The sequence below is a fragment of the Chiloscyllium plagiosum genome, unplaced genomic scaffold (genome assembly GCF_037043375.1).
Source record: "Chiloscyllium plagiosum isolate Xiang-an unplaced genomic scaffold, Cpla_swu_hap1 HiC_scaffold_25, whole genome shotgun sequence".
Lineage (NCBI taxonomy): Eukaryota > Metazoa > Chordata > Chondrichthyes > Orectolobiformes > Hemiscylliidae > Chiloscyllium > Chiloscyllium plagiosum.
Window position 1 is genome coordinate 5,705,779 of NW_028270163.1, and position 24,619 is coordinate 5,730,397.

General features: G+C 42.6%; 1 protein-coding gene and 1 long non-coding RNA gene across 2 annotated transcripts in view; one reads left to right on the forward strand and one right to left on the reverse strand.

Annotated features, from left to right (window-relative positions):
* The window catches only part of mrpl38 (mitochondrial ribosomal protein L38), a 30,534-nt gene extending 18,742 nt beyond the window's left edge, over positions 1-11,792 (forward strand). The window contains exons 4-9 of the mRNA XM_043714332.2: positions 940-1,145; positions 1,634-1,706; positions 5,769-5,814; positions 6,215-6,373; positions 6,983-7,119; positions 11,474-11,792. Coding sequence (XP_043570267.1) covers positions 940-1,145; positions 1,634-1,706; positions 5,769-5,814; positions 6,215-6,373; positions 6,983-7,119; positions 11,474-11,610 — 758 coding nt within the window. The 3' untranslated portion in view covers positions 11,611-11,792. The remainder of the gene's footprint in view (positions 1-939; positions 1,146-1,633; positions 1,707-5,768; positions 5,815-6,214; positions 6,374-6,982; positions 7,120-11,473) is intronic.
* Positions 1-23,020, reverse strand: part of LOC148145272 (uncharacterized) — a 37,355-nt gene extending 14,335 nt beyond the window's left edge. Inside the window, exons 1-2 of the long non-coding RNA XR_015761366.1 lie at positions 22,869-23,020; positions 659-777 (exon numbers count right to left, since the gene is read on the reverse strand). This is a non-coding gene — a long non-coding RNA (uncharacterized LOC148145272). The remainder of the gene's footprint in view (positions 1-658; positions 778-22,868) is intronic.
* Between the last annotated feature and the right edge of the window lie 1,599 nt (positions 23,021-24,619).

Below are 24,619 nucleotides of genomic sequence, written 5' to 3' on the forward strand. Positions count from 1 at the left end.
AACTCTGAGATCATCCTGGACAGAAGAGGCATCCTCCCCATCTCTTTTCCAATGCCCTCTCCCTCTGCACTTGTAACCAGATTTTCAATTACCTTTGCTTTTCAGCTTGTCTACCAGACCAAGCAGCAAAGTTTAACAATGTTGTTTAATTAAAGAAAATGGAATAAGCAAATATCAGTAAATTATTAAGGATTTGGTCAGATGTGGGGAGTCTGGCTGATGGGTTTGAATGTAGAGTGGGTTAATAATATTGCAATGATATCCAGCATTGAACCAGTCAAGTCACTGTAGCCTTACCAAACCATAGGGATGCACTCTTAGACAGCGATGACTGGTGGTGATTTAACCTGAGGGCCACCACACCTCAGGCAAGGTTGAGAAGGAGAGTTCTTCATAGTAACCTCAGCTGGTACAGGAATTGAACCCATGCTGTTGGCATCACACTGCTTTGCAAACCAACCATCCAACGAATTGAGCTAAACGAAACCAGTACTTTTTTGGTTTCTCTCTTATCTCATTTCCCTGAAACCTATCTCATGCTGACTTGGCTCCATTCCCAATGATCATCCAACTTCCTTTCCTGGCCCAAAGCCAAACGGCATTGTTCTATTGCCAAATGCTCACATCCTGTCTCACTGCCTTTCAAAACTATAATTACCTTGTTTTTGTCTTTGCAAATTTCCATGCTGTGTCCAATTCTTCCATCCCTCCATTCTTCTCTCAGTCCTTTGCACATGTTGTTGTCCGCGAGTACAGTGATAGAGTTGTGCTGGGTGCCTGTAAATTCACAACTGAGCTAAGAATTAAATCCTTTCAGAGAAGAGGAAAGCTAAAGCTGAATGACGTGCCTGTTTGTTAAACAAATGGGTCCAGAAGCTGTAAATGTAAAATGTGTCAAAATGTGTACAGGCTTGTTTGTATGATTTCCTTTCCTCACAGTGTCAGTTTCCCTGGATGAGGTGAAAGCTGAATGGGAGAGAACAAACGGGCCTTTCCACTTGCAGAAAATTGGCGAACACTTTGCTGTTTATAGAGACCTGTTCAATGGAGCGACGTTTGTTCCCCGTGTGATGCTTCGTATTCAGTACGACTGTGAGGATGATGCTGTGCCAGTATATCACGGGAATGTGGTCACCCCCACAGAGGTACAAAGGAGTAAATCAGTGTAATAATCTACACACATGTAATGCACAACTTAAAAGCAGAAACGTAACATAAAATTGATGAATTAAAGAAAATGGATTAAGCAGTGATCAGTAAATTACTAAATGATTAAGGGTTTGGTCAGACATTGGGAGATTGACTGATGAGTTTTTATGTGGAGTAGGTTATTAATATAGGCCCTACAGTCACTTGTCTCTCCGCTGCCCTCTATCTTGTCATGGTGGACCAGCTCATCCACATCCAAATATTCTGGCACAAGAAATTCTGAAAGGCTAACAATAACCATGACTTAATTGTGAGTCATTCTCCCTGTTTGCTGCTCACCATACTGCCTCTGTCTCACTTCCCTTTATTAACGGTTTAACAGTTTGCACGCAATAATCTTTTCATGGTTGGATGATGTTTCTTGTGCCTTAATGCAGATTATTTCCCAATTACTCCTCAACCATTCTTTCTTTCTCTTACCCAGGCTTTAAATTCTCCAAAAGTGTGTTTTGAAGCAGAAGAAGGGTCCCTTTGGACACTGCTGCTCACCAATCCAGGTCTGTAATATCTTCAGCCAAGATTTTAACTGACTCTGTGATTATAGTCCTGTTGCTTGGATGTAAGGAAAAATTGTAATAATGGAATGATTTTCAGTTAAAGTGTCTCCTTTTTTTTTAACATAGCTACATGGGCTGTTAGCTGCTGCACTGGTAGTGCTTGTGGGCAGTGTTGTTTTACAACTTTACAACACAAAGCAGGAACTGTAACTTTCTCCCACCCCAAGAACTGTTTCAGAGCCATAAGGCCTCAGGAATCATAGTCCTCAAACAGTAAAGTTCTCCAAAAGTATTCACCAGTGTTACACAGTACTCACCAGTACTGTATCCCAGTGTTAACACAGTGACAGACCTGTCTGCTACAGTCCCCAGTACTATTCCCCAGTATTACACAATATTATGAAGGGGAGGTGGAAACCCTCTGCTAATTAAAACTAAAACAACCAGAAAATCTCCTCTCACCTCGTAATCTGTTAAATGTGAGTGAGTGAAAGAAAACTCCTGATTTCCACTGCTTACAGAAAAAATTAACAATTTATTTTCCTAGCTCTAACAGTGAGCACTAAACAAAAGCTATTACAAACCAGAGACCCCTTTTTCTTAACAAATCACTATCTGACCCCAATTCTATAAAAATACTGCTCCAATAACACAATTATTAATCATGAAGTTAACTTAATCTCTCTTATGCTGTCTTCCTTCTGGTCTTCCAAATCTGCTGGCTTCCTGGGCTGTCATCTTAATTTTGTTTTACTATTTTCACCGGAAAAGGTACCTTTGATAGTGCCATCTGAGGAAATTTCTTTGAGAGCGTTGAGAGCCCTTTCAGGTGATGTGCTATCATGTTCAAAGGGCAGTTAGGTCTGACCAATTTTCAAAAAGCCCTCATTTCATACCCCTGATTACACCTGAAATTTTTATACTCTGGTTTCAGGCTGTCAACTCGTCAGATTTTAAATTTGATTGATTTGGGGGGCTGAGTGTTTGGTTTAAGTTAATTACTCAGATTTGAATTGTTGTCAAAACAGAAACCATAACTCGGGTAACCATTTAACAGCCAATTGTTACATGCATCTGTTTTGGAACAGCCTATTTTCTAGATGTTCTGTAACTGGCAGCATTTGCTGCACCTTAAACTCAGAAAAGCACTTCCTGTCGTAAAGTGACCATACACTCTTTCATCTTTATGACAAGAGCGACAGATCTGCCTGCACCAATACTGTATCCCAGTGTTATATGGCGACAGACCTGTCTGAACCAGTACTATATATCCATGTGTTACACCGTGACAGACCTGTCTGCACCATTACTGTATCCCAGTGTTACACGGGGACAGACCTATCTGCATGAGTACTGTATCCCAGTGTTACACATGGACAGACCTGCCTGTACCAGTGCTGTATCCCAGTGTTACACATGGACAGACCTGCCTGTACCAGTGCTGTATCCCAGTGTTACACAGCGACAGACCTGTCTGCACCATTACTGTATCCCAGTGTTACACATGGACAGACCTGCCTGTACCAGTGCTGTATCCCAGTGTTACACAGCGACAGACCTGTCTGCACCATTACTGTATCCCAGTGTTACACAGCGACAGACCTGTCTGCACCATTACTGTATCCCAGTGTTACACAGGCCTGTCTGCACCATTACTGTATCCCAGTGTTACACAGGGACAGACCTATCTGCATGAGTACTGTATCCCAGTGTTACACATGGACAGACCTGCCTGTACCATTACTGTATCCCAGTGTTACACAGCGACAGACCTGTCTGCACCATTACTGTATCCCAGTGTTACACGGCGACAGACCTATCTGCATGAGTACTGTATCCCAGTGTTACACATGGACAGACCTGCCTGTACCAGTGCTGTATCCCAGTGTTACACAGCGACAGACCTGTCTGCACCATTACTGTATCCCAGTGTTACACGGCGACAGACCTATCTGCATGAGTACTGTATCCCAGTGTTACACATGGACAGACCTGCCTGTACCATTACTGTATCCCAGTGTTACACAGCGACAGACCTGTCTGCACCATTACTGTATCCCAGTGTTACACGGCGACAGACCTATCTGCATGAGTACTGTATCCCAGTGTTACACATGGACAGACCTGCCTGTACCATTACTGTATCCCAGTGTTTCACAGCGACAGACCTGTCTGCACCATTACTGTATCCCAGTGTTACACGGCGACAGACCTATCTGCATGAGTACTGTATCCCAGTGTTACACATGGACAGACCTGCCTGTACCATTACTGTATCCCAGTGTTACACAGCGACAGACCTGTCTGCACCATTACTGTATCCCAGTGTTACACGGCGACAGACCTATCTGCATGAGTACTGTATCCCAGTGTTACACATGGACAGACCACCCCCTTCAGTACTATATTCTTGTGTTACACGGCGACTGACCTGTTTACACCTGTACAATACCTCTGTTACACAGTGACAGACCTGTCTACACCAGTACTATATCCCAGTGTCATACACTGACAGACCTGTCTGCACCAGTACTATACCCCAGTGTTTAAAAATTGATAGACCTGTCCCCACCAGTACTATTCTCCAGTGTTATACAAGGACAGATCTGTCCACACAAATACTATACCCCAGTGTTATACAGTAACAGGCTTGTCCCCACCAATACTATACCCCAGTGTTATACAAGGACAGATGTGTCCACACGAATTCTATTCCCCAGTGTTACACAGTGGCGAACTTGTCCCCACCAGTGTTGTACCCCAGTGTTACATAGTGAGAGGCTGGTTCCCCACCTGTGCAGTATCCCAGCATTATATAGCGACAGATCTGTGCCCACCAGCAGTGTACTCCAGCATTATACTCTGATCGACTTCATCGTATGAATATTATGCACGTGTTATATGTTGAAATGTTTAGATTATAAAATTAATAATTCTGTCTCCTGACTTATAATTTTGTCATTCCAAACATGTTATTTTTAAAAAATTGCTTGTAATTAGTCTAAGTCCTCAACAAAGCATGAGAAATTCACAAAGTTACCATAATGGTTAATTGTTATCCAAAGCAACAATGCAAACCAAGAGTGCGGCTTCAAATACCCAGGGCTTGGAGGAGTCACTCCAGGAAGCGCTGTCATCGTGTATGAACTGAAGCACTGATTCAGTCTCTATTAGCTTTTTCTAAACTGCAATTCCACAGATGTCTAACAGTAGGTACAAAACAAAAGTTTAAATAAAACAAAGATATCATGGGCCCAAGCTTTACTTTAGACATCCATGCTGTAAAGGGTGGTGGTGGAGGGTTGTTTTTCAGACTGGAGGCCTGTGACCAGTAGAATGCCACAAGGATCGGTGTTGGGTCCTCTACTTTTGTCATTTACATAAATGATTTGGATGTGAGCAGAAGAGGTACAGTTAGTAAGATTGCAGATGACACCAAAATTGGAGGTGTAGTGGACAGCGAAGAGGGTTACCTCCGATTACAACAGGATCTGGACCAGATGGGCCAATGGGCTGAGAAGTGGCAGATGGAGTTTAATTCAGATAAATGCGTGGTGCTGCATTTTGGGAAAGCAAATCTTAGCAGGACTTATACACTTAATGGTAAGGTCCTAGGGAGTGTTGCTGAACAAAGAGACCTTGGAGTGCAGGTTCATAGCTCCTTGAAAGTGGAGTCACAGGTAGATAGGATAGTGAAGAAGGCGTTTGGTATGCTTTCCTTTATTGGTCAGGGTATTGAGTACAGGATTCGGGAGGTCATGTTGCGGCTGTACAGGACATTGGTTAGGCCACTGTTGGAATATTGTGTGCAATTCTGGTCTCCTTCCTATCGGAAAGATGTTGTGAAACTTAAAAGGGTTCAGAAAAGATTCACAAGGATGTTGCCAGGGTTGGAGGATTTGAGCTTTGGACCGAAGGGTCTGTTTCCAAGCTGTATATTTCTGACTTATGACTAGGAAAGATTTTTTTTGATAGCTAAAATCTCCCAACTATTTAGCTCTGGATTTTGAGTGGACACCTAATTGGCTAAAGCTTTGTGTAATGTCTTCTTTCATGTTTCAGATGGACATCTGAGAGACAATGAATCCGAGTATGTCCACTGGTTGGTGTGAGTATTAGATTTGGTACTCTCCAAGTTATGTTCCAGATAAGGGATTATGAAATTTGGAGTAACAAGATCCAGGTATGAGTAGTCAGAAGCAATAAACAGCAGGGTTCCTGATGCTGATCTCTAGATATTCCACTCAATGCTTCCCTTCACTGTGTCATCCCTTCCCTAATGAATATCTCCTGACAGTTGTCGTTAGCTATTTTTTAAACCACTTTCCAGTTTTACCCTTAATTCTTCACTATATTAAAGGGAAGTAGCATTCTTTTGTGCAGAATTTAGTTAATATTGAATTTATTTTAAGCACTTTGTCACACTGAATTAATTGTAATATACAAACGGTGGATATGGCCAATATATCAAACTGAAATCCGGTTTATTTCATTGCTTCCTTATACAGTGGTAATATACCTGGGAATGCTGTATCAGAGGGTGAGGACATCTGTCACTATTTTCCCCCTTTCCCTGCTAAAGGTACGGGATATCACCGCTGCATCTTCATCCTTTTTAAGCAGGATGATGTAATTGACTTCAAAGAAGACTTCAGACCATCACCCTGGTAAGGGGAAACTATAAGTACCTACTAATTAAATGTAACATGCCCTTGTCTAAGGGAGAATCTGGTGCATTGACTTGTAACTCTGTTCGATCTCTGATGTTTGAGTTGTAATAGACAGTGATAGTCATCACATTCAATCTGTTATATCTGTTAGGTTTTAGCAAAATTCAAAAACTTATCTGATGAGTTGATAACTTTAGCTCAGTTAAGCTTTTTGTGGTTAATGTAAGTGCAGCTTCTGTATTTACCCCTTTGGCATCATTGCGTTATACTGAACTGAGATACACAGTGTGTATAAATAGATTTAATAGGTGTTTATGTGCATGTACTTGTCTAACTGTGTGTCTTCACCTCTATGTATGCACATCCAACCTTGTGTTTGTGTCTATTTATATTTCTGGGCACATGTCTTTCTGTATGCAGGCGTTTGCTGATGTGCCTCTCATTGTGCATGTAATTCCAAGAATGTGGTTGGGTGTGTAACTGAAGAATATATTTAGTATGAGCATCAGTGAATGCTCCTTGATGATGGGTTTGTTCTAATCTGATTGAGCTGGCATCACTGGTCTGTGTACACAAAAGTGCATTACCATGTATATTTCTTTTCAGTCACAGTCTGAAGATGCGAACCTTTAAGACTTGTGATTTTTACAAGAAACATGAGGATCAGCTGACTCCAGCTGGACTGGCTTTTTTTCAGTGTCGATGGGATGAGTCAGTCACGCGCACCTTCCACAACCTGCTTGGTAAGTCCTGCAAGCACTGTCCATGTGTTGAAATGTGATTGACCTCCACAGATACGTACTGTGGGTGTAATGCTGATGATGTGTTTCTTTATCTTGTTAAGTACTCCATTCACCAGTCTAAGAAAAGAAGCTGTTCTTGAACCTGTTGATAAGTGTGTTCAAGCTTCCACAAGAGAGCACTGTCAGGGTGCGATGGGTCTTTGATGTTTGCAGCCTTTCCACGGCAGCGAGCTGTGTAAATAGAGTTGATGATGGGAAGTGATCCTCCGTGATGGTCTGGGCTGTGCACACACCTTCTGTAGTTTCTTTTGGTCCTGGGCAGAGCAGTTGCCATACAAGGCCTTTATGCACCTGGACAGTATACTTTCCATGGTGCATCTGTAAACGTTGGTGAGGGAATTTTGTGGACATGCCAAATTTCCTGAGCCGTCTGAGGAAGAAAAGATTTTGTTGTACCTTCTTTACCGTCGCATGTAGGGATGTCCAGGACAGGTGGTTGGTTATCGTTACTCCTAGGAACTTGACATTTTCCATCCTCTCCACCTCCGCTCTGTTGATGTAGATGGTGGTGTGTACTCCTCCTTTCTTCATGAAGTCAAAGATAAGTTCTTTAGTTTTGCTGACATTGAGAGAGAGTTTGTTATCATTACACTACCAAACCTAGCCCTCTATCTCCTTTCTGTATTCTGACTCTTCATTGTTTGATATCCATCCTGACACGGTGGTGTCGTCAGCAAACTTATAGATGGCATTCATTCAGAATTTGGCCACACACAATTGTGGGTGTACAGGGAGTACGGTAGGGGGCTAAGAATGCATCTTTGTGGGGGGTGGGGGCTCCAATGATGAGTGTTATCGTGGAGGAGGTGCAATTGTCTATCTTCACTGATTGCAGTCTGTGGGTCAGGAAACTGAAGATCCAGTTGCAGGGGGCGGAGCTGAGACCTCGGTCTCAGAGTTTTGAGATCAGTCTGGAGAGATAATGGTATTGAAGGCTTTAGCTGAAAATACACCGTTTATGTAGCCCATTCTGTACATTTCCTGATTGATGTTTTAATGAAAATGTATTCAGATTCTCCACACCTTGATTGCTCAGCTTCTACCTGGTACATTCTTATCTGATACAGAACAAATTGAGATCTAGCTGTAGTGGATGATCCAAGCTGTAACGCACACATTATATCTGAAAGCGTAGGGCAGCTACCTGTGTAATACGTGCAGAAAAGCTGCGGTTCAGTTGTCTGCTAGTCTGTATAGGATACATTTTATTTCAGAGTCCCTACAGTATGGAAGCAGGCCATTTGGTTCATCGGGTCAACACTGACCCTCTCATCCAGGAATCTTCTTTACAAATACATTAAGGACAAATGGGTAACTAGGGAGAGAATAGGGCCCCTCAAAGATCAGCAAGGCAGCCTTTGTGTGGAGCCGCAGGAGATGGGGAGATACTAAACGAATATTTTGCATGAGTATTTACTGTGGAGAAGGACATAAAATGTACAGAGGAGGAAGTGCGAGATGTCTTGAAACACATAAAAGTGGATAAGTCCCCAGGGCCTGATCAGGTATACCCAAGAACTCTGTGGGAAGCTAGGGAAGTGATTGCTGGGCCTCTTGCTGAGATATTTTGTATCATCGATAGTCATAGGTGAGATGCCGTAAGACTGGAGGTTGGCTAATGTGGTGCCAATGTTTAAGAAGGGTGATCAGGACAAGCCAGGGAACTATAGACGAGTGAGCCTGCCGTCAGTGGTGGGCAAGTTATTGGAGGGAATCCTAAGGGACAGGATGTACATGTATTTGAAAAGGTAAGGACTGATTAGGGATAGTCGACATGGCTTTGTGCGTGGGAAATAATGTCTCTCGACTTGATTAAATTTTTTGAAGAAGTAACAAAGAAGATTGATGAGGGCAGAGTAGTGGGCGTGATCTATATGGACTTCAGTAAGGCATTCGACAAGCTTCCCCATGGGAGACTGATTAGCAAGATTAGATCACCTGGAATACAGGGAGAACTAGCCATTTGGATGCAGAACTGGCTCAAAGGTAGAAGAGAGTGGGTGGTGGTGGAGGGTTGTTTTTCAGACTGGAGGCCTGTGACCAGTGGAGAGCCACAAGGATCGCTGCTGGGTCCACTACATTTTGTCATTTTATATAAATGATTTGGATGTGAGATTGCAGGTAGAAAGGATAGTGAAGAAGTATTTGGTATAATTTCCTTTATGGATCAAAGTATTGAGTACAGGAGTTGGGAGGTCATGTTGCCACTGTACAGGACATTGGTTAGACCACTTTTGGAGTATTGCGTGCAATTCTGGTCTCCATCCTATCGGAGGAATATTGTGAAACCAGAAAGGGTTCAGAAAAGATTTACAAGGATGTTACCAGGGTTGGAGGGTTTGAGCTATAAGGAGAGGCTGAATAGGCTGTTTTCTCTGGAGTGTCGGAGGATGGTATGTGTATGGAACGAGCTACCAGAGGATGTGGTGGAGGCTGGTCCAATTGCAACATTTAAGAGGCATTTGGATGGGTATATGAATAGGAAGGGTTTGGAGGGATATGGGCCGGGTGCTGGCAGGTGGGACTAGATTGGGTTGGGATATCTGGTTGGCATGGACGAATGGGACCGAAGGGTCTGTTTCCATGCTATTCCATCTCTCTGACTCTATGACACTATTCCTTTCATAGGATACTATAACATACACATTCAGAGCAGGAGTTATAAACTGAGCTCCTCCAGCCTACTCTGCCACTCAATGAGGTCTGGGCTGAACTCACTACATTCACACTTACCCCACCTCCTTTTATTATCAGTGCTTTTGTGTATTTTGAGGACAAGCAGTTGAGGATGCTGTGGTTCCTGGAGGAGAAAACAGCAAAGTGAGAATGCCTCTGGATTAATAAAACTGACTCAAACATCAGAAGTCAGATGACATCAGGTTATAGTCCAGCTGGTTTATTTGAAATCGCAAGCTTTCAGACATCTGTGACTGTGTCCAAGTGACTGTGATCCCAGAATTCCTTCAGCAATCCCCAACTGTGTTGAGTGACAGATTAAAAATCTTATAACAAGCCTTGTGCTTGGGCTCCTCTGTAGTATTACACGCAACTAACTTTCCAGAACTATCAAATGTAGCAACTCCTTGGAACTGAATGTTACAATGTTCACTGAGTGCTGTCTCCTATAGCACAAATTTAATACAACAAAAAAAGAGTTATTTACATTAGTTTTTACAATGTATTTTAAGGAAGGAAATTTGCCATCCTTGGTCTGGTCTGCATGTGACTCCTGACATGGGACATAGAACATAGAAGAATACAGCGCAGTACAGGCCCTTCGGCCCTCAATGTTGCGCCGATCCAAGCCCACCTAACCTACACTAGCCCACTATCCTCCATATGCCTATCCAATGCCCTCTTAAATGCCCATAATGAGGGAGAGTCCACCACTCCTACTGGCAGGGCATTCCATGAACTCACGACTCGCTGAGTAACTACTAACTACTCTCTCAAATAATCTTGTAAAGCATTCAAATCAATATCTGTGCAGAATACACAACAAGTGCTTTGTGTGCAAGCAGTGCTCTCAATTCATGGAAATGTAATTAGAGACATATGTGGCTAGGGCACAATTGGAGGCGAACTGATCAAGAGAGCATCAAGGCAAGAGAGATCTGGGAATAAAAACAAGCCACTAAAGATAACGTACACAATGTGTTGGAGAAACTTGGCAGTAATCAAACATCTGAAAAGAGACACTGTTTCAAGTCCAATATGAAGAGTCTTTCTCTACAGATGCTCCCTACCTTTTGAGGATCTCCAGTGCTTTCTGTACCTATTACCTTTTGCAATTAGCCCCTGTGCCTGTCTCCACTTTTTTCTTGCCTGGGTTTCTGATATTATTTCACATCTCCAGCAATACTTTGCTTACATTTGCCAGTTATATGGATGTGGAGAAAGTGAGGACTGCAGATACTGGAGATCAGAGTCAAAACGTGTGGGACTGGAAAAGCACAGCAGGTCAGGCAGCATCCGAGGAGCAGAAGAATCGATGTTTCGGGCATAAGCCCTTCACCTGGAATGTAGAGCGGCTGAGAGATAAATGGGAGGTGGGGGTGGGGCTGTTATATAAATGTGTTGAGAGAAGGAAATCAAGTGGAAATATAAGGGGAATGAGGGGTGAAAGGAACTGTCTGAAAGTAATAAGTTCAATGAAATGGAGACTGGATATTGCCTATGTGTCCAATATCTGAGAAAGTGAAAGGAATAGGAGTTCATTTTCACAAGAAGGAGCAGAGGTGACCAAATTTAGTAACAGCAATAAAAGCAGAAATCTTTTTGTGTTCTTTGTTAGATATGAAGGAGCCAGTGTTTGAATATGACTTTCCTCCAGTTTACCATCCGCCTCAGAAGAAATACCCACATGGTCAGCCACTCCGTTACCTGGATCGCTACAGAGACAGCCACGAGCCTACCTATGGGATCTACTGATCTGGCATCGGCTTTTCAGGAAACTCCCAGGCCCTGGCAGCTCAAGCTGAGGCCTACCGTCCAAAGTTGTTTCCGTGCCTCCCTTCTTCAGCTCAGCAGCAATCCTTTAACAACTCCACATGACCACTTGTAAAAAAAACACATGTAATAATGGAGCAGAAATAAATATTTTTCTAATATGATTTGTGTACTTGGAGAAATTGAAAATATGCGCAAGCAGTTTTTCTATCAGAGCTGCTGCATCAAGCTGAAAGCTGCTAGTCCTCAGTCACTGACCCAGACAGGTTGTACAAAGTAAAAAAGAGGAATTCAGAGCTGGTACATTGCAACTGGAACTGCTTGGCCCATATCCTTCAAAATCCTTCCTGTTTATACACCCATCCGGATGCCTTTTAAATGCTGTAATTGTACCAGCCTCCACCACCTCCTCTGGCAGCTCTTTCCATATACACACCATCCTCTGCCATAAGGTCCATTTTAAATCTTTCCTCTCTCACCTTAAACCTATGCCCTCTAGTTTTGGACTCTCCTATCCTGGGGAAAATATCTATTAACCCTACCCATGTCCTTCATGATTTTATAAACCTCTATAAGGTCACCCCTCGCCCTCCAATCCTTCAGGGAAAATAGCCCCAACCTATTAAGCCTCTCCCTACAGCTCAAACCCTCCAACCCTGGCAACATCCTTGTAAAAGTTTTTGAACCCTTTCAAGTTTCACAACATCCTTCCTAAAGCAGGGAGACCAGAATTGCACCTAGTATTCCAAAAGTGGTCTAAGGAATGTCCTGTACAGCCGCAGCATAACCTCCCAACTCCTATACTCGATGCGCTGCCTAATAAAGACAATCACACCAAACACCACCTTCACTATCCTGTCTACCTGGGACTCCACTTTCAAAGAACCATGATCTTGCACTCCAACGTCTCTTTGTTCAGCAACACGCCCCAGCCCTTAAGTGTGTAAGTTCAAAATGCAGCACCTTGCATTTATCTAAATTAAACTCAATCAGCCACTCATAGCCCATCTGATCAAGATCCCATTGTGATCTGAGGTGACCTTCGCTGTCCACGACATGTCTAATTTTGGTGTCATCTGCAAACTTACTAACCATATCCTTTATATTCACATTCCAAATCATCCACGAAAAGCCATGGACCCAGCACTGATCCTTGTGGCACATCTCTGGTCACAGACCTTCAGTCTGAAAAGCAACACTCAACCACCACCCTCTATCTTCTACCATTGAGCCAGTCTATATCCAAATAGCTAGTTACCCTTGTTTCAGTTATGTTCTAACCTTGCTAACCAGCCTACCACAAGGAACCTTGTGATGCCTTGCTGAAGTCCTTATAGATCACTTCCACTCTGCCCTCATCGATCCTCTTTGTTACTTCTTCGAAAAACACAAATTAGAGAGACACGATTTCCTATACACGCAGGCATGTTGAACTTCACTCATCAGTCCTTGCCTTTTGCAATGCAATCTCCTCACGATCTCCCCGACAAGTGGCCCACCACTGACACCAGGCTCACCGGTTTATAGTTCCCTGGCTTTTCCTTACCCCCTTTCTTTAAAAAGTGGCACTATGTTAGCCAACCTCCAGCCTTCCAGCACCTCACCTGTGACTATCGACAAAGGCTCAGCAATCACATCCCTAGCTTCCCATAGAGTTCTAGGATGCACTTGATCGGGTCCCGGGGATTTCTCCACCTTTATGCGTTTTAAGACATCCAGCACCACCACCTCTGTAATACGAACATTTTTCAAGATGCCATTATTTATTTCCCAACGTTCTCCAAGTTCCAAATCCTCCTTCACAGTAAACTGATGCAAAATACTCGTTTAGTATTTCCTCCATCTCTTGTGGTTTCACATGTGGGCGGCCTTGCTGATTTTTAAGGGACCCTATTAAACCTTGTTACGCTTTTGTCCTTAATGTATTTGTTGGATTCCTTCAGAATCTCCTTAACCCTATTTGCCAAAGGTATATCATGTCCACTTTTTACCCTTTTGATTTCCCTCTTAAGTGTACTCCTACTGCGTTTATGCTCTTCTCAGGATTCACTCGATCTCTGCTATCTATACCTGATATGTGCTTCCTTCTTATTCTTAACCAAAACTTCCAATTTCTGTAGTTACCCAGCATAGCCTACACCTATCAGCCTTGCCCTTCGCTCCTAACTATCATAGAAACCCTACATTGTGGAAGGTTGCCTGAACTTGTTGTCTTTGCAGGCTATTAAAAAGTGAGCCAGTGGCAGTGTAAAGCAAGAGGAGTTGTGAGATCCATGGGTTCAAATCCCACCAATCTGGAATTGAAAGTTAATGCCTGTAATGGTGACTGTTCAACCATCACCGATTGTCTTAAGAGCCCATCTTGTTCATTAAGTCCTTAAGAAAATCTGGTATGGCCATGTGGTATGGCCTATGTGTGACTCCAGACCCACAGCAATGTTGTCGATTCTTAACTGCTCTCTGAAAAGGCTGAGCAAGCCACACAGTCCAAGTTTAGATAACAGATACTGGCCTGTTATCCCCATCCCAGAATAGGAATACAAACATTGTGGGGATTGAATCTGATGTACAACTGGGGTGTAAAATGGGCTCAAAGTGAGCCAGCAGTTGATTTTTCACTGTACCTACTGAAATTCACAATAATTGTTCAAACCTTTTGGAGGCTCATATCCTAGATTCACTGTCACATCTTTCTTAGTCTGAAACTCAAAAGTCTTGGCAATACTTTTCAAATCAATGTAATTTAAATACTGATGCAGTGAAAACTCTGCTGATTGTGTACAATAAGCTAGCAGTTATACATCTCACCATTACTGATGCTCACTTTTAAAATTCCAAACTGAACTTAAATCCCATTTTGTCACACTGGTAACTGAACCCATTTCCTCGTTCATCTTCCCAAACATCTGGATTACTGATCCAGCAACATATCACCTTGCTAACGTAATTGAAGTTTACAAACTTATTGAATGAACGCTAATAAAATGCTCATTTAATAAAGAATCATCTTGGGGATATAGGTGTTTTGTGCTGCTGCTGAAGACCCTGACTTATAAATCCATGTTTTAATTGATTTGTTCAATTTGGAGATGGGCTTTGTGCTGAAAATTCTGATTATCCACCAATTTGAATCAAGCAAAATAAGGAACAGTGAAGTGAGAATTATAGGCCAAAAGAAACATGTGATTTATCAAATACATTGAATTATAAAAGTAAGCTGGCTTGAGCAGCAGTTGCTCCAAACTTGATGTTCTTATTTAGAGTTTGTCCACTGCAGCTGCAGCATTAAGAACTTTAGTACTAACAGTGCTAAGTAACTTGCGCCTACATCCTTCCTTTACCACCATTAGTACTCCCTTTGTCTTTCATGGTGATCGTCTTCACCAACAGTTCCACTTGCTCCTTCTGCCCCTTAGTCAATAGCATTAAAACCATTATTTTCCAGCCCCCTTCAATTCTGAACAAGGGTTATATTTGTTCTCTTACCACAGATGCTGCCAGACCTACTCAGGTTCTCCAGCAGTTTCTATTTTTATTTCACATCGCTGGCATCTTGAGTATAATATTTTTATTTGAGTATGGGCCATCCTTACTAAACTTTCAGACCCATGAAATTTACATAAGAAATAATAAAATAAAAAATGTAAGATCAAATGTTGCTTATGCTGTAATGTGAAGAGCTATATCTGACTGTTTTTGTTAAGAGAAATGTTTCTACCACATTTCATTCTCCATTGTATGCTTTCGAACATCTGTATACATTTTGTTTTCAAACACTGAAAGTTCAATTACCTGAAATATATGAAGTCCAAAATGTATATTAATGTCACTGTTACTTTTTGGGACGTTTACATTTTAATAATTTTGTGGTTCACTTTTTCAATTTCATGGCCAGCTTCCAGTGAAATAGAGAGCGACTTTTTCTGCCCAACATCCCAATGCCAAAGTCAAAGAATGCTTCAGTTAGGATATTTTTGTTGGCTGGTTTACCACTAATTCACCAGTTCTTCCTTAGCTTTAGAAAACAGTGAAATAGTGTAAGAACATTCCCCTCCAAGTTGTAAATGATTCTGACTTGGACAAGTATAGGTTGTTCCTTCATTCTCAACATGAAAACCTTGGAACTCCCGACCTAATGCACTGCAAGCAACATCACCAAGTGGACTGTCGCTGTTCAAGAAGATGCCTCAATAGCACTGCACCAAGAAAAATGAGACATGTTTAGTAAAATTCCAGATTCAAATCCCAAGACTGATTTTTTTTTAATTAAAGGAGTGTTTTATTACCTTTTATTAAATATTGGTTTAGTTTATAAACTTGAATTACATAAGTAAGATGTTATATTACTGGGAGGAAGTGAGGACTACAGGTGAGGAAAGTGAGGTTCCTGAAGAAGGGCTTATGCCCGAAACATCAATTCTCCTGCTCCTTGGATGCTGCCTGACCTGCTGCGCTTTTCCAGCAATGCAGTTTCAGCAGCTGTATATTACTGGATCAGTAATCCAGAAGTTTGGAATGATGAACCAGGAAATGGATTCAGATACTAGCGTGACAACAACGGAATTTAAGTTCAGTTAATTAGATGAACCAGAATTCAAAAGCGAGTATCAGTAATGGTGGCACATAACTACCACCTAATTGTATAAGTCTATCTGGTTCACTAATCAAAGGAAGTAAACTTGCTGTCCTTACTTTGTATGGTCTATGTGTAACTCCAAACCTTTGGTTAACTCTTTGACTCCAAAATGTCAAATCAAGCCACTTGAAAAAACTGTCATGTTAAAATATTTGGAAGGTAAAACTGGATGTATCACCTTACACTGAATTAGGCATCAAAAGATAAAGGACTGGAGATTAGAGTCGAGAGTGTGGTGCTGGAAAAGCGCAGCAGACCAGGCAGCATCCGAGGAGTGGAAGCCTTTCCTGATGAAGGGCTTATGCCTGAAACGTCAATTCTCATGCTCCTCGGATGCTTCCTGATCTGCTGCGCTTTTCCAGCAACACACACTCAAATCAAATGACAAAGGTCTGCCCAAGCCCAGTACACCTTACAGAGTTCTCAAATTATTATGGGGACTTCTGCCAAAGTCCCACAAACGCATCAAGCAGCAAACTACGTGGCACAGTCATACCTAAAATTATTTCTTTATGTCAACATCCAAGACGCCTCCTATCTCATTCTATAGCACAGATCCATGAAAGATGGCAACCACATGGTATACAGTCAGAAGGGGCTGGCTATAGGAGTTCTCCAGATTGACTCTGGGTGCCATGAAATCTCCAGGGCATCCTGTCAACCATGAACAAGGAAACCTGCTGATTATCACTCTGCCCTCTCATGATGAATCTTTACTCTTTGACAACAACTTTCACATAATACAATGTCCAAGGTACTCACTGGAGCATTGAGCAAACCAATTGGGGTACTCTTGGTCATAGAAGCAGGTTTTAAGAAGCGACTTAAAGAAGAAAAAAATATAGTAGAGACAAACAGTTTGTGGGGGGCAGGAGGTAGAGTTCCTGAGCTTTGAGCCAGAATTGCAGCTGCACATGCCAAACGCAAGTACTATCCACATGGTCTTCTGTCTCAAGGATGCACAGCAGTGACTCCAGCCACTGCAGCAAATCTTCCTGTGAGCACAGCAATTCTGTTAAGATGTAACCTGTTCGGCTTGTACAACTCCTACATGCCCCAGAATTGGTCCCAGTGCCTCAGAAGTCTGATGCCCGCCCTCCTACACCAGTTCTCCAACCACATGCTCATTCGATTATTCCTCCTGTTCTTATGCTGACTAGCGTGTGGCGCTGGGAGTAATCCTGAAGTTACTGCCCTTGATGTCCAACATTTTAATTTCCTTCCTAACTCTCTGAAATCTATTTTCAGAACTTCTCTCTTCCTACCTGTGTTGTTGATATCAGTAGGGACTCTGACTTATAACTGATCTCCTTCCCCCAAAAGAATATCCTACAGATGCTCTGTGATATTCTTGATGCTTCACCAGGGAGGCAACGCAGCAATCTGCAATCATGTTTATTGATGCAAAACTGCCTGTCTGATCCCCAATCACTATTGCCCCTCCATTTATCTCATGATGCCGTGGATTTGGCTGTGGTTGCATTCTCCTGAGGAACCGTGGCCTTCACTAGTTTCCAAACCTGCCTGGTTTTCTTAGACTGCCTGGTAGTCCCTCTCTGCCTGGACACTTCTATTCTGCGGTGTGATCTCCTCTCTCTCCATTCTATGATTAGATTAGATTACTTACAGTGTGGAAACAGGACCTTCGGCCCAACAAGTCTACACCGACCCGCCAAAGCGCAACCCACCCATTCCCCTACATTTACGCCTTTTCCTAACACTACGGGCAATTTAGCATGGCCAATTCACCTAACCTGCACATCTTTGGACTGTGGGAGGAAACCGGAGTACCCGGAGGAAACCCACGCAGACACGGGGAGAATGTGCAAACTCCACACAGTCAGTCGCCTGAGTCGGGAATTGAACCCGGGTTTCTGGCGCTGTGAGGCAGCAGTGCTAACCACTATGCCACCGTGCCGCCCACAAATATCTTCTACGTAATCTTCAATCTCGTGGATGCACAGCAGTGACTCCAGCCACTGCTGAATTTCTGAAACCTGGAGCTCAAGTTTGTGTTGTCGATGATGTTTGCTGCAGATGTATTTGTCTGGCTACGTGGTATATCTATGATTTCATACAGAACACAGGATGTCCCTTCCACTTGCTGGCTTGACACACAATAGCTCAGAAAACTATTGCTTGTCCTTAGAATAAATAACATCTTAGTAGTGACCTTACTTTCACTTGCACTACCTTTATTTTCCTTTAGTTAGCTTTAAAATGTTATTTTCCTTTGACTTAATTCAATTCTACCTCTGCTTTGCTCATTTTTCTTATTAAAATCTAAATAGTTATTTCTTCTTTATGTCTTTCTAGTTTTAAGCTACTTAGACACATTCTCCAGCAGCAGTTTCTCACCAACTGATCAACTTACAGTCTTCCTACGAAGACCCTCTTGGGTTTCTTTTTTCACACACATCCCCAAATACAGGCGTCTCCCACAAATCTGAATGTCTCCGCTCCTTTTACCTGCTGCCCGAGTCGAGCTGACCAGGAGTATTCATCCTGCCTGAGCCTCTCGTACTACATTGACAATCAATCCTCTGATACCACACGTACATCGAGAGAGGATTGGAAAATTATGGTCAGACCTTCTGCTATTTTCTCCCTGGCGATTTGAACAGCCTTGGGTATACTTCATCCGGCAATGGTGATTTATCCACTTTCAAAGATGCTGACCCTATTAATACTTCTTCCCTCCCTCTAATTATCATGTCCTCTACCTCCTTAACTACAATATCTGCAGCATTCCCCTCTTTGCTGCAGACCAACACAAAGTATTCATCAAGAAATATATCAATATGTTCCACTTCCACATTATTATTTTTTTTTAATCTGTTATGGGCTATATTCTTTCTTTAGTTATCCTTTTACTCAATGTATTGATAAAACATCTTTGGGTTCACCTTGACTTTTTTGCCAATATTCTTTCACACTCTTTCTTTGTTTTCGAATTTCCTTTTTGATTTCATCCCTCCATTTTCTATACTCTCAGCTGTCCATAGTATTGAGTACGCAGTGTCAGATATAAGCTTTCCTTTTCTGTCTGATCCTGTATGCTCCTTGATTTGCTTTGTGGGAACATAATACTCTGAACCCCTTGAATGTCCTCTTTGAATGTCTCCTGCTGCTCTGACACTGATTAATGTTACTTCCAGCCCAGTCTTGCTAAAGCTATTCCTCAGCTTAGCAAAATTGGTCTTGTTCGGTTGATAACTCTAACTCCTGCTGTGTCTTCGTCTCTTTCCACAATCATGTTAAAGCGGGATTATAATAGTTTATTTAAAATGCAAAAACATTAAAGGACTTAAAATAATAAGCTGTCCATTTTAAAAAAAACTGAAGTAACATTGCTTAGGATCTCGGCCATTAAAGGCATCAGCAATTAAAATCATAGATACTGAAAAGGTCAAATGAGATAAGCTGAAGTATCATAACAGTTATGGAATTGGGGCAAGTTACAGGACAGGAGGGATGAGATCCTGGAAAGAATTGAAAAAAAGGATTACAGTTTTAAAATTGAGGCATTGCTTGACTGTGAACCAGGGGAGGTTTCTAAACACAGGGATGGTGGACAGACAGCTAAAAAGTGACCATGGTTTTATAAGGGTTTGATTAGCAATGAAGAAAAGCAAGGAACAATCAAAATGAATACTTCTGAATTAGAAGAGAGCTACCTTCAATGGGATGAGAAAGTAATGATGGAATCAATAAACTGTGGAGCTGGCAAAAGCACAGCAGGTCCAGCAGCATCAGAGGAGCAGGAGAGTCAACGTTTTGGCCAGGACCCTTCATCAGGTCTGGGGAGGGGGAAAGGGGATGAGAAATAAATAGGGGAGGGGGTAGGGCTGGGGGAAAGGTGAGTGGGATGGCGATAGGTGGATGCAGGTAGGAGGTGATTGTGATAGGTCAATGGGAAGTTTGGAGCAGAGAGGTGGGAAGGAAGATGGACAGGTTAGGTCAGGTCAGGGGGGGACAGGGTTGGCAGGGCTGGACCTGAGATGAGGTGGGGGTTGGGGAGATTTGGAAGCTGGTGAATTCTATGTTGAGGCCATAAGGTTTGGAAGTAAAAATAGTAAGTCAGAGTATTATGTAACTGGTGAAAGATTGCTGCATGCTGTTGTGCAGAGGGACTTAGGAGTGCTCGTACATGAATCGCTAAAAGTTGATTTGCAGGGGCAACAGGTAGTCAGGAAGGCATACAGAATATTAGCTTTCATTTCTCGAGGGATTAATCTAAGACCAGGGAGTTTTGCTGCAATTGTACAAGGTATTGGTGAGGCCGCACCTGGAGTATTGTGCGCAGTTCTGGTCTCCTTACTTGAGAAAGGATACACTGGCTTTGGAGGCAGTGCAGGGGAAGTTCACCAGGTTGAATCCGGAGATGAGGGAGTTACCCTATGAGGAGAGGTTGGAGCTGCCTGGGACTGTACTCATTAAAATTTAGAAGAATGAGAGGTGATCTTATAGAAACATATAAAATTATGAAAGGGATAGAGATAAGATAGGGGGAGGCAAGTTGTTTCTGCTAATGGGTGCAACTAGAACCAGTGGACATTGCGACAAGATTAGGGGGAGTGGATTTAGATCAGAGATGAGGAGGAACTGCTTTTCCCTGAAAGTGGTGAATCTATGGAATTCTCTGCCGAAGGAATCAGTAGAGGCAGCTTCATTAAATATATTGAAGAAACAATTGGATGGATTTTTGCCTGGTATGGAAATTAAGGGTTCTGGAGATAACACAGGTAGGAGGAGCTGAGACAATGGATAGATCAGCCATGATCTTGATAAATGGTGGAGCAGGCTTGATGGACCAAGTGGCCTAGTCCTTCTATTACTATGAAACTATTAGGTTGTAAGCTCCCGAGGTGGAAGATGAGGTGTTCTTCCTCCAGGTTAGGTGGTGTGGCCTTATTTTCCATTGGAGGAGGCCCAGGATGGATTTATGGGGGTATGGGCGAGGGAGTTAAAATGGCTGGCAACCAGGAGGTGGAGTTGATTGGAGCATGCGGGCCATGGATGTTCCCTCAACCGGTCCCCGAGTTTGCACTCAGTCGCTCCCATGTAGAGGAGACCACATTGGGAACATCAGGTGCAATAAATCAGGTTCAAGGAAATGTAGGTGAATCTCTGCCGGACTTGGAATGATTCTTTGGGGCCTTGATGGAGGTGTGACGGCAGGTATTGCATTTCCTGTGGCCACAGGGAAAAGGTCTGAGAAAGCAATGTTCCCTTCAATTAATTTTTCTGCTTCATGGACTACCCAGCACCTTCCAAAAGTAGAAGCCAATGCATCCACATGTAGATTTGTGTGTGCGGAACCTCTGCAGTCATGCAGCTTAGACTACACAGTCATCAGGCTGTAATGGAGTCACAGATTGACAGGAGAACCTGGAATGATACAATGCTTGATCTTTAAATCGGGTATGTTTCAAGTACAGGCCAGGCACTTTCCAAGAATAGAGAAATATTGCAGAACCAAAACCAGGACTTGTTGGATAATGTGGGAGATATGGAATATAATGAAACAATTTAATGCATGAATGTATGATGCACGTCAAGTTAATTATTCAAGTAAGAATCAGCCAAATATAGCATATTCAGAGGAAATATGAAGAAAACGTTGCTGGCAAAATGGGAACAGGAGAATAGAATGGCCACTAACATAAAACATTTAAGATTAACACTAACATAACACTAACATTAGGATGGCTCAGTGATCAGCACTGCTGCCTCACAGTGCCAGGTATCTGGGTGTGATTTTACCCTCAGGGGACTGTCTATATGGAGTTTGCATGTTCTCCCTGTGCTCTGGTTTCCTCCTACAGTCCAAAGATGTATAGGTTAGGTTGGTTGGCCATGCTAAATTGCCCATATTCTGAGATGTGCAGATGAGGTGGATTAGCCGTTGGAAATGCAGGGTTACAGGGATGGGGTGGGTCTAGGTGGGATGTTCTTCGGAGGGTCAATGTGGACTTGATGGAATGAATGGCCTACTTCCATACTGTAGGGACTCTATGATAAAAGGAAATCCAAAACTTTTTTTTTGCTAGGACATAAATAATGGGCAGCAAGAGACAGACTCAGTGCTTAACAAGGGGTTGCAACATGGTTAGAGGTGTAGGGTCGGGCTCAATATTTAATGAGCCACTTAATCTCAATGCTTGTGAATAAAAAGGAATTTAACAACCTGTTACTAGAAATGGAGATAGTAGAGAATACAGATGGAAAGGGTTAAAACAGATGGCTGGGATTAAATGGAACATGAAAAGTGTCCGGAATATTCAAGATGGTAATCAATACGCTTTTAGATACAGGTATGCCCCACTTTTCGAAAGTTCGCTTTACACTACTTTGCTTTTAAGAAAGACCTACATTAATACCTGACTTCACTAACCAAAAGATATCTGAAGAGGATTTTCACTTTTACGTTAAAAGGCAAAATTTTGGGGGATCTAAGATGGCGGCGATCTGAGAAGATCACACTGCAGAGCTTCGCATCGCAGCAGGACGGTCCTTTAACCCACCCAACCCAGGTCATCAGGATTTCTTGGGGTGTTGGAAAGATTGTGGAGCCCCAAGAAACATTTAAAAATTGACTGACCTGTATTTTCAGCTGTCCAGAAATGCCTAAAAAGGGAGGAGGAGCATCTGAGGCCAGGCCTGCAGCTCAGCCTGCAGCAGCCTCAGAGCCAATTACTCTCCAGGACCTGGTGAACCAGCTCTCGAAATCTCGCGAGATGTTGGGGAAACAGATTGAAGAGAAGCTGGCTCCAGTCTCTCTCATGCTGCAGAAGCATGAGCAGCAGCTGGGAGACCTGCCTGTGAGCAGGTGAGCAGCCTGTGGAATTTGTTGAAGATTGGCTTCTGAAATTCCTTGACTTGGAGACTGGCATGAGAGGATTGAAGATAGAGAGGTCTCACCGGGTCGCAGCACGGAGGTCGGGTCTGGGTCAACGCCCTCGTCCTTTCCTGGTGCGGTTCCATCATTACCGGGATAAGGAGAGAGTCATGGAGGCTTCCAGACTCCAGGGGAAGGATCCAAAGGCCCTAATTTACAAGGGGTCTAAGATCATGTTTTTTCAGGACTTTTCAGCGGCGGTGATCCAGAAACGAAAATCGTATGATGGTGTCAAGAGAAGATTTGAAGGAGCTTGAGATTCAGAACTCTGAGATATCTGGCAGTGCTTCGGATCACCTTAGATGGATCCATGCATCTCTTTGACACATCGGAGAAGGCAAGAGACTTTGTGGACAAACTAACCTAATTTAAACAATTGTAGTATGTATAAATGTTGCTGCTTGGGTATGTGTTTATCAGTCTGTAAAAGAAATGGAGGAAATCCGGTTGGAGCTTTGTCTTTCCCCTTTTTTTTCCTCTATTGATAATAATTTGGTTCAAACTATGTCTGACGGTGGTTAAGATGTACATTTTAAATTTCTAAGTTAGGACAAACCAAAGGATGGGTGGGGTATTTATTCCCCTTTTTTTTATAAAAGAATGTTTTTTTATTCATATTGATATTCTATGGGGTGTTTATTCTTTTTAGCTTGTGCTTACGATGTGGCTCTAGCTGGGAGAAGTGAAGGTGGTTGAGATGGTTAGATGCCTATTTATGGGCAGTTCGGGATGGGTAGTTGCCCCCTCCGGGCAGGGGGTGAATTCCCCTACTCAGCGCTATTGGCGCTTTATATGTTGGTTTGTTTTCTGGTTTTTGTTGTTTTTTATTTTTAATAATTTTGTATGTTTGTTAAATGTAGTGGTTTTAGTTTATGTAGTTTTTATATTTGGTGGACCATGCGACAGTAAGACAGTAAGACGCAATTTGTGGTTCGGGTTCCCCCTCTCTGGAATTTAAATGTAATTGCAGAAGATTATGGCTAATGGTTTGATTAACTGGTGTACCTGGAATATCAAGGGAAGTCACTCACCAATTAAGAGGAAGAAGGTACTCTTGAGTCTTAGAAAGGAGAAGGTGGATATTGCTTTGTTACAGGACACACATTTGGATGACAAGGAGCATCTGAAATTACAGCAGAATGGCTTTGACCGAGTTTATTTTTCATCATTTAATACTAGAAGTAGGGGAGTGGCTATATTGGTAAGGAAAAATCTCTCATTTAAATTGTTGGAATGTGTTAAAGACACATATGGGAGACTTGTAATTCTTAAAGCCTTGATAAACGGGGAAGAATATGGCATTTTAAATGTTTATTGTCCCCCAGCTCATCCTCTTAAATTCTTGGTAGATGCTTTTTCTAAACTGATAAGTCTCAAGTCTCGGCACATCATTATAGGGGGAGATTTTAACTGCCTCATTGACCCCACAGTAGACAGGTTGCCTAAAGGTCCCT